Source organism: Amia ocellicauda, chromosome 1 (assembly GCF_036373705.1).
Source record: "Amia ocellicauda isolate fAmiCal2 chromosome 1, fAmiCal2.hap1, whole genome shotgun sequence".
NCBI classification, from domain to species: domain Eukaryota; kingdom Metazoa; phylum Chordata; class Actinopteri; order Amiiformes; family Amiidae; genus Amia; species Amia ocellicauda.
In genome coordinates, this window is record NC_089850.1 from 22,316,907 (window position 1) to 22,328,057 (window position 11,151).

General features: G+C 39.2%; 1 protein-coding gene across 1 annotated transcript; it reads left to right on the forward strand.

The window, feature by feature from the left end:
- The first annotated feature begins 6,875 nt into the window (after positions 1–6,875).
- On the forward strand, positions 6,876–10,687 carry LOC136758725 (trace amine-associated receptor 1-like). Its single transcript, XM_066713326.1, is given in 4 exon segments — positions 6,876–6,891; positions 9,021–9,186; positions 9,995–10,126; positions 10,330–10,687. Coding segments are annotated over 4 exon segments (672 nt in total).
- Positions 10,688–11,151: the final 464 nt, after the last annotated feature.

Genomic DNA, 11,151 nt, shown 5'->3' on the forward strand with positions numbered 1-11,151 from the left:
CATGAATGATAAACTCCATCTGTGAAACTTATCTGAACTTCGTCGCAGAGAGGCCTCTCTGGCTTCGGGCTCAGATAACAGCACACGGCACGAGGTCCGTGTGGTTTGGAACAAAGGCAGTCCGGTTCGGCTTTGTCCAAGAACTTCCACTCAGTCGATGCACCTGGAAATTGGGGTTTCGCGAATGTAGAGTCGTTTCCAAACAGATTTTCCACTGGTTTGAAGGCTCCAAGGTTGTGTACAAAATCTTCTTTGCAAGCAGGGTTCCACCGTAGTTACTTGAAGACAAAGTCTTTGAGGAAAGCAGGGCCATTTGGTTCCAAGGGTCGAGTTTCTTAAGACTCAATAGCTATTTAAATGACTGACACTTTCGTATTCAGTCGACTTAGTCAATTGTCAAGCTGTAAAACTCCACTGATCAGGTGGGCACAGGTGGGCAGGCGCAGGTTCTAAAGTACTTTAACTGAATAAAGTTCTTTAAAGAATTCTTCGTACGGCTCAATCTCCTTCTCCCAGTTTAACTCTTCTGTTGCCGGCAAAGAATTGGTTGGTTTCTGGTTCTGGTTCTGGCAACAGAGCTACAGGTTGAGCTGTGACAGCGAGTTACTGGTTCAGGTGAGAGAGAGAGAGAGAGAGAGAGAGAGAGAGATGCCGTGCACTACCATTTACACGCCTGTCAGATCAATAGGTGATTGGTTCTTGAGTTTGTGAGAATGGATTTCGGTTTCAGCCCCCAGTGTTCTATTGGAGGGGGGCTTGATTTATGACTGATGTCAATCCATGCCATCTTTTGGAAATGCTGGTTTGCCCGGGTTCGTAGCTCTGTGTCGGGATTTCAGCTCTAGTCCACTTCAAAGAGTTTTTATTGCCTACAGGCCCCCTTCACCAGACATCTCACAGCAGGGATTCCAAGCTATTTGGCCCATTCTCAGTGCCATCCTCCCAAGACTGCCACTTTGATGTAAACCAGTTCACATGCTGATGAGGAAATCTGATAACTTTGGGGGAGAGGTCTTCTTCAGATCAGAGCTTCAGCTCAGAGCTATGAATGCTCTTATCAAAATACACCCCAACACTTAACGCTACACAAACAAGCTTATTATGTGAAACTAATGTCTCACGATGAATGGCGATAACATCACTATAATAAGTACATATTAGACGACGTAGGGAATAAAACATACATATAGTAACAATTAACACAAACAAGAAAGTAGCACCTTTAAAAGCAAAATCCCACCAAGAATGTTTGCAAGTGATCTCCGTATTTCCATCCATATTTTCCAGAAATCAAATGTTGTACCCCCTGTTGAACTTTTTGTGTTTTAATTTTTAGTTTGAGAAGAATTATATCAGAATGTTTCAATAAAGGCTCTAACTTCTCTAAAACCTCAGCATCAACAGGTTTCAGGATCTCTGCAAACATAGCCAGCAACGTGGGTGCAAAATTTAATTCTTGCGGAATATAAGGCAAGGTCAGATCAATAATCTTAATTGCACTTCTGGTTTGAACACAGAAAGTGGAGTTAATTATTGGACATTCCAAATTATTGTACAAATAATAATGGTTTGTTGTAATGCACCACGTGTGATTGCCTACTGGTCATGCTTGCAAATATCCTATTTTATCCAAAGGTACAGCATGTAAGGTTGATAACTTGGTAATGTTATTAACCCTAAACAGTAATGATTCTCCAATAATGTTACATGTACACATCAGAGTAGAGCGATAGGTAATACAACATTCAGTATGATCCACAACATGCCATGAGGTTCTCATTTGACCTACAAATGGAGGTAATTGTGGTTGAGTTCATACTTTTCCATGTGTAATAATATCTACATCAAACACATTATATAGGGACCTCATCACATTTGCAGCTGTATAAAAAATAAAAACAAAACCTATAGTTTTGGTGTCTATATGTGGGGTTTCAATTGGTAACACTAACAGTTTTCAACAGTTCTAGAAATTAAAGTGACAGGGATCAACAAGTTTGCACATCATATACATCACAAACCAAATGTCTACGAACTACAGATTCAGTAACACATATTATAGAGTTTAAATGAGGTTAACACAAATGGATACTATTATAGTAGGTAGAAGTGAGCTCTCAGGAACACCTAAAAGATCAAGGGTAGCAGTGATCACTTAACAGTTTTTATCTGATTGACGTGAAACCATTTAAGAGTATCGTTGCCTTTCTCCTGAATTTTGACTTTGTACACTGCTGGACTTAATTTGTCCACAATGAGGAATGGTCCATACCAATCGGCTTCTAAGGTATGGCGTTTGTGTTTGTAATTTTGAATCATACATCTGTCACCAATCTGCAGTTCTTCTTCATGAACTTTGGTGTCAAAATATTTCTTAATTTGTCTCTGTTTCTGACCTAATTGTTTTGCTACAAAGCGTTGCATTTGATCTACACACGCTAGGTAATTTCGTAACCAAGTCACATTAGCAGCTTGCAAAAGAACAGGTTGTTCTTCTAAAGGAAGCAAACAATGTCCTGGGACATGCATAAGACGTCCAGTCATTGCTTGATGTGGTGTAATTCTGGTAGTGGAGTGTGGTGTTGACCGCATTGCCATTAGGCACAGAGGTAAAGCCTCAGCCCACCTTTTTGGATTGTCTTGACACGTTTTTCAAAAGTCTTTTTAGAGTGCGGTTTCCACGCTCAACTACTCCTGACGATTGAGGATGGAATGGAATATGTAATTTCTGAGTGATGCCTAATGCTTGACACATAACTTTCACTACACTGATGTGAAATGTGTTCCTCGATCACTATCAATCACCTTCGGCAGTCCCCACCTAGTGAACACTTTTTGTATGAGAGTTTTCGGTAGTGGCAGCAGTGGCACGCTTGCAAGGAAAAGCCTCAATCTCCTGCAAATGCCAGTGAATATTAGTCTGGATGTCTGAATTTAATTTTTGAATCTCAAAAAGAGACTGTGAGTTCACCAAGGCAGAGACATTTTCATTGGTAGGCAATGGATCTGGCAAATGCCACGGACCACAGTGTCTAGCAGCAAATTAGCACTCCGATCAGCTTCATCATTTCTGATATGATGCTGAACCTCTCCGATCCTTTCTCACATGGGCCTTAACTTTCAAAATAGCATTTTCTCCTGGTCTAGACTAAATAGAAGACCAGATATGTTGTAGTAAGGTAGCATGTTTCAAGGGACGATCATCTGAAATAGTTTTTGGCATAGAGAGGTAGCAAGGTACGTGCAGTAACAACATAAGCACTATTTGTATAAATATCTGCAGAATCATCAGTTATCCTAAGGGCTTCTAGCAAAGCTGCCAATTCAGAATATTGTGACGATTGTCCTGGACAAGAAAATTTAACAGTGTACTCAGGGAACAATATTGCAAAACCTGCTAGCAATCTACCAGAGTTCTTACAAATGTATGCTGATCCATCAATATACACATTCGGAACCTGTGAACGCGGCTCAAAAACAAAAGGATTAGGCAAAATATCAGTGTCAGGCAATGGACACTCATGTGGTTTACCCTGCATAAGCAACATTTGTGGAATCAATGTGGTTCACATTGCAACATTAACAAAGTCCAATGCGAAAGTCTCGGTGATGAAACTAAAGTATCTGTGGGCTTCAATAACAAGTTCAGTGGAGTATGCGGTGTGTGCAGCACCACTTTGTTCAGTCCTGTAATATAAGTGAAATGTTTCACTGCCCAATAAGTCGCTAACAAGTGTCTAGTGCACGTATCGTACTGTCTCTCAACACCCTGAAGACACCGGGAGGTGAAGGCTACTGGTTTCAGCACACCGTGGTGTTCTTGACAAAGTAGGTCAGTCTGTGCTTCTTTGGAGGAGCCCACCTCTAGGCAGAAAGGCAGTATAGGGTTTGGAGTTAGCAGCACAGTAGCTTGTACTAATGCTTGTTTTAACTTGGCTTTAGTGTGGTTCTCTGTCCAAGTTTCATTACTGTAGAAATCTTCAGGCACCTCTTTTAGCAAACGTTCGTATAGTGGCTTTGCAAAAGCAGCAAACTCTGGAATAAAGTCTCTGTTATCTCATCAAACCTAGGAAAGAACGCAATGCAGTTTTAGTGTCAGGAAAAGGCAACTTTGTGATTAGCTAAACCTTGGCATTGTCAGGTGATTTCCCCTCTGGAGGAAACTCCAGAGTAACTCCTAGATATGAAACAGAGTCTCGAAACAATTGCACTTTCTTTGGGTTGATTTTCAAACCAGCTAGTAAAAGGGGATTCTTCTGTAGTTGTAGCGAGCAGTAGATCATTGACGTATTGGACAAGGCACTCAGGTCTGGAAAAACCTTTTATAGCATCAGCCATCCGTTTGTGAAAAATGGTTGGAGAATTATAAGCGAGTCCATGTGTATTGCTGATTGTGAAAAGTGAAAGCAAATTTGTATTGGCTATTTTGAGCAAGTGGAATGCTCCAGAAACCATTGGAAATGTCCAGCACTGTGAAGACCTTTCATGTCAGTTGGGACACGGGACAGTCTCCAAGATCCATCTGGCTTCCGCACGGGCCAAATAGGAGAGTTTGTTGTAGAAGTACAATGTCTTATGACTCCTTGCTGTAACAGAGAACTAATAACAGTTGCAACAGATTCGTGACTTTCAGTGGGTATCCCATATTGTTTTTGAAATTTGTGAGGAGGACCATTGATGTCTTCCTCCTGACCCACATTACCACAATCATGCTTATGCCTGGCAAACATCAGAGTATTTTGCTATTATTTGCCTCACTGCATAATTTTCATTGAATGGATGCGGTAATTCACCTGGTGACTTAATAGTACATACTGCATGTGAATCACTAACAGTGTACACAACATTTCTGCCTCTGTGAAACCAAATCTGATTATTAGCGTAATCAAGTATTACACCTTCTCTTCTCAAGACATCCAAACCAATAATTGACTGACCCTCAGGTAAAGGCATTAATATAGGAGACCAAGTTGTTTGATAATCCCCTATTTTCAAATTACATTTAGTACCCTTCATAACAGTAGTCATGTCTCCCTTAACCCCAGATACATTAGCTGTAATACCTGTAGATAATGTGTGTGTGTGTGTGTGTGTGTGGAGATTGAGCATGTAGGACAAATACAGAAGCACCAGTGTCTAAGAGCATGCATTGCTGTGGGCCTCTGTCAACAGCTGCTCTTAAGATCGGCCTATCCTATCTGTCCCGGTAGAGCTTCATTTCTACCTTCAGGGAGGCCACACACCCCTATGCTTTCTGTGCATGGGCTGCTTTCCCTATGATATCAGTGTGCAGTTGTTGCACTTCCTGACGCAGGAGCTGTAGCTCTTTCTGCGGATACAGGGGAGGAGTTGAGTACTGAGGAGGAGTCGGTGCTGCCTTTGACTCATCGTAGGTGGGAGGAGTCACGTTAGGTACCGCCCCTCGGGGTGTCCCGGCCTGTCTGTTTAATTTGGGGTTAGTGTGAGTCTGAGCTCCAGCGCGGTCACATCTGCCCTTATTGCGCTTGTAACCAGAATTCTGTTTCTTTTCCCAGTTTGGATGATGAGGGGGACAATGCCCATAGTCAGGCTCTATGTTTAAGAAAACATGAGGCCCCTCGACTTGGAATAATTTTGTTCTTTATCGAAACAGGCAGCAGCTGTGATAACAGCATTATTGCTTACTGTTTGCATTTGAAGTTTCAACTCTGCATTTTGTAAAAGCAGGGTAGATTTCTCATTGCTAACAAGTTTCAATTTTGTTTCTACCTCTGCAGAATGATCAGTTAACACACTGAGCTAACCCATAAAGAGCAGATAATTTCAGTTGTGGCTTTTTAACTTTTTCGTTTGTTAACTCCGCTAAACAGGACTCTAAGTTCTGCAACAAAGTACTAGGACACTTTGCTATTGTGAGTTTAATTCAGTCCTTATGGACACACTGGATTCCATGTTCCATGTTCCATGTTTGCCTCTGTTTACAGAAGGTGACTTTTAAATCACTCGCCCACACTTAGTGGTTTTCCTCCTTGGAGTTGAATGCGCAGTAAACACATTCCTACGGTCAATGATACAGTCTGTACTATCCTGGTTATGCTGAAGACACAGTTACGCAAGGTTCGTCTTTCAGGCAAGAGTCGGATATACGGCGCTATTCAGTCTAATGCATGCACATTAATACTCTCAGAGCAATCTGTGACTTGTAGCAAATATCCGCCATCTCCCCGTACTGGCCACCACTATGTAAGATAATTTAATATGCTTGGTTTTTCAGTCAATCTAAATAAATAGTTGAACTGAAAACTCATAGGTCACTTGGTTTCTCTTTTAAGATTCTTTTTAGAGGGAAGATGCAGTCAAGTCACATGATGTGCAATAATCATTAATTTGTGACAAAAATAGGAAACTAATATAATTCAATTATATTACTGAAAATAAGTAATATTAAGCTTCTCTTGGATTACAGAAAGAAACAGATAATACCCGTTTTCTCCTCTTCTCCTCACAGGGCAGTTTAGGTCAATCTGGGTCAGGTAGGCAGCGGTGTGTCTCTCTCTCTCCTCTCCCTCCTGCTCTTTTCTTGGTGTTATCTCCTTCTTCTTGAACTCCTTGAACATAATTTGATAAACAAACTTGGACATTATCTGGGGTAAATCGTACATAAGATTATTGCATTTAAGTTTGGTTAGGTGGACAGTGAACTTACCTTGCTAGCGCAATTTAAATTAACTGATTAGATTTTAAATTTGTGAGTTTGTGCATGCTCTGCCTCTTGCATTCTTTGATGCTCGCGTTTCACACTGAGCTTTCTCCACTACTACAGGAAGGCAATGACTGGGATGCCCTCTAACAAAGCTGAAACATGATGGGATGATAAATTGACAGCGACAGGAAATATGGTTCAGGCTGCAAGTAAAACTAAGCAAAAGATGCGATGGTCAAAACATGTTTTACTATACGGGTTGATTTTTCCCTCCTCTGACCCATCGGCGTCGTTAGACCCGGGCTTCTGGGGCTTTCTGCGTGATGATATTATACTGACGTGCTAAGGCCCCCCGGTCTTACCTGGCGAAATTACAGTTAACCCCCCCCCCCCCCCCAGTCTTACCGGAGGAATCACCGTCAGCACGCCCCTGCTCTGACCTAGAGAGTGCTGGTCCGTTCAGCCCCAATTTAACCCCTGTTTCAAAGCCTCCTTCACTTCTTTAAAAGGTTCTTCAGGCACTAATAAGAGTTAAAAACGAATTTTTTGATCAAAAACAATCACATATAAAAAAACTATATAAAGCATTTTACATTACATTACACACCACTCCCCCACAACCCATGGCTTCACTGTGTTCTGAAATGATGAGTACAACTGGTCTTTGTAACCAATCACATTTCATTATCTTCCAAGATATCCAAGTGTCACTGAACTCCAGGGAGCTCTCACACTGTATATAAGACCCTGTTCACACTTGAGATTTAGGCTGGCACAGGGCCGGGTCAAAACTAGTCCCGCTTTTCGACCCGGCCTAAATCTTTCGACCCGGCCTAATGCCGGCCTAAATGTAAATGTGAACGCTGGTGTGTGTAGCTGGTAAACTTGCTATTGTTTTTTCTTGTACTAAGTATGATTGAGGTCTGAAATTTAACAGTATGCATTTTACACGTGGAAATTATGAAATTACATTGTGAAATTGTGAACGGGACCATAACTTTATTAATTATCCGCATTTTGTATTAAAACGATATAAATTTTACCGAAGCAGGTTTCCATTCAAATCAGTGCATTTTAATACGAGACCAGTTATTTACTATGCAATCCGAAATGCAGTTATATTGAGCTGAGCAGTACAATCACAAAAACCAGTACTGTTTGCAATGTGGATGAAGACTAAGTTAAAACAGAAACCGCAGGAGCGCAGCGCTGCTGTCTGATTTCACTATAGACACGTCACAGAGGCTGCTTTCGATGCATATGATTGCATACTAATGCACACGATTTCTTGTGATTTAATGCAGATGTCCTAATAAAGGTGCTTCACTTTTGGGTGAATTGTATAACAGCACTTTTAGACTTGAAGAGCTGAAGATAGACATTTGAAAAGGGAAATATATGAATTAGATTCCCCATTGAACCAGCACATTTTAAATTATTTTAGAAAGCTTCGGCTGCAAAGGGTAAGATTACTTTCAAATAAAATATAGAACCGAACAATAGCCAATCGATATTAATAAGTTGTGATTATAAATACATCGCACACACCTGTAAGCAGATCTAATGTGCTGCGTCACTGGTTTGTTTGAGCAGATTTGTTTATTCCCGGCATGCATTTCATTTAGGCTGCCTTTTCGCCCGCATATGTGAACGCACTTAGGCCTCCTAAAACCACAAGTGTGAACGGGGTGTCTGAAAAAAGCCGGACTAAATTTGAGGTGGCCCAGGGCCGGCCTAATAAGTGTGAACGGGGTCTAAGTCTGCTTTACAACCAGGACTCGACACATTATAAGAATCCAGAGGATTGGAAGTCCACATGGGGTCTTCATCAATGAAGAAGTTGTTATGTGATAAGGTAATGTATTTTACTAATGGGAGCACTACAATGTGGAGGTTATATTTGTATTTTCAGTAGATTGCAGTGACTTGCTTTATCTTTTACTGAATTACAATATCCTGAGAGTGAATAACCTCAGGAAACACTTAAGTTATAATACAAACATGTTTGTGACTTTTTCAACATTACAAGCATTTAAATTTTAAGATTTAAATAGATTTAAAATATTAGAAATGTAGGAGATTTTATTGAATATTTAAACATCAAATTTATTAAATGTAAACATCTATCTCTCAACAGGAGATTTTTGATTTACTTCTGACTGAATTTGTGTCTTTTGGTTTCAACAATACCTCACTTTCAGCCTCAGCAAGATGAAGTCATCCTTCATTCAGATGGACTCAGTAGAGTACTGCTTTGAAAATGTTAACACATCCTGCATTAAACTGTCCAGGTTGGTTGGTGAAAGAGCAGTTTTGTATTTTTTGTTTGTTCTAACAGTGCTAATCACAGTTGGTGGCAATCTGGTTGTGATTATTTCCATCTCTCATTTCAAGCAGCTTCATTCACCAAATAATCTGTTGGTTCTTTCTCTAGCAATTGTTGATTTCATTCTCGGGATATTTGTTCTTCCATTCAGTGTGATCCAAATGGTTGAACATTGTTGGTATATGGTATGTTGGTATATATATTGGTTTTTGCCAATCATGAATCATGTATTTCAAATTTGGTTGGCAATACTTCCGTTTTTCACTTGTGTTTAATTGTTAGTGTTACCAATAAAGATAACATTAATAAGTAGATATCGGTTTTGAGTCTTTATTTCCCTTGTGCAGAACTCACAATGTAATTTAAGTTGGTCTTTGTTTTTTGTTTATCTTTGTAATTGTAATCACAATCTGTGATGTACGTGTATGTGGTCAAACTGTTAGAGAAAAAACACAATCAAAAGGGACAAATTAACATCCAAATTGTTGCACATAACACTTAGTCAGGTCTTCCACTACTAAACCTAGCAGATATAATCAAATATATCTTTCATAAACTTTAAATCTTACATAATGTAATCAATCAATACAGATTTCCGTATTACAAATACGTATTTAAACTTTGTTTACCAATCAAATGCAACATATATTGCAAGAACATTTCAACACGTAATAAAACAGCAGATGTCTACACAAACATCAAAACAAATGTGTAAATTAGGCAACGAGAGAGATTCCTATCAATAGACGATTAGATGCGTCCACGATGAATAAGCCTAAACGTGACACACGTGATACATCGCCTCCAGTACTGTAATGTTGCGTAAGTACGTGGTCGCTTAAAATCTAGAACCATCGATATACTTATAACAACAAAGTATTGCTCACCACGCTGGGAATAATTAGCTTCAAATAACAGTTTCATCAAGAATCATTACAGCTCTTCGCAAAACACGAGAACAACATGGGCTTTCTCCTGTTTCCTAGGCGAGCCCCGAAATCAACGTCCTTAAAGGGACAGCACCCAACAGCTATTGATCGCTACTATGCAGTGTGTGAGCCTCTTCGTTATGCAAACAAAATCAACATCAGAGTAGCCTGGATTTTTATAATTCTAGCGTGGGTATTGGGAGCATTATGTACCTTTGGAGCGTTTTTCTCCTCATCCAATGACCAAAGTCAGGAATTGGTTGCAATGCTATCATGTGAGGGTGCCTGTGTAGTTCCTGTTAATAACATTTGGATATACCTGGATTTCCTAACTTTTTTGTTCCCTGTTTCGTCATGATTGGGATATATGAACGCATTTACACTGTTGCCAGAAACCAAGTAAGACTAATACAAATAATGGAAGACAGAACATTTACACTTGAAGACAGTAGAAGAATAGCACAGCGCAACAGAGAGCACAAAGCTGCTAAAACACTAGGAATAATAATGGGTGTCTTTATAGGTTGCTACCTCCCTTACTACATAGTTAATTTGATTTTCTTCTTTTTCATTGTAAGGATTCCAGAAGTACTGTTTACTGCTGTTTTATGTTTGGTTTACATTAATTCCGCATTTAATCCTCTGATTTATGCTTTTTTCTATCCATGATTTTGAAAAGCACTGAAGTTCATTGTTACTTTAAAAATATATCACCCTAATTCCTCTAGAACGAAACTGTACAAAGAATAAAAAACATATCTATGAAAATATACTATATATATAGTGCAGCAAAGTTACATATTAAAAGTGTTATTTTAAATCATTTTTTAATGTAACCAATTGCTTGCAGTAAATGTGTGGTATATCTGTCTTTTCTTAATCAAGATTGACAATGGATTTATAGAATAAGTTCAAAAAGGTAAGGTTGTGTGTTTACATGAATGTACTATGCAGAGTAAGTTGATTTTGACCACTAAAGTCATGTAAAAAATTACAATAAAGTCAGTGTTTTATCTTACAATAAAAGTAAGAAATAAATTGCCAAAGTAAGGCAACACTTTCCAAATTATTCAATTTGTGTGGTGTAATAACATGAAAACTATATAAACAATACTTCCACACTATCAAGCTTTTCAGTTATTTTGTAAACAATATTAATAATTCAGTAGGGCACACATATCATGCTAAAATAATTAATCTTAAATCACATTTAA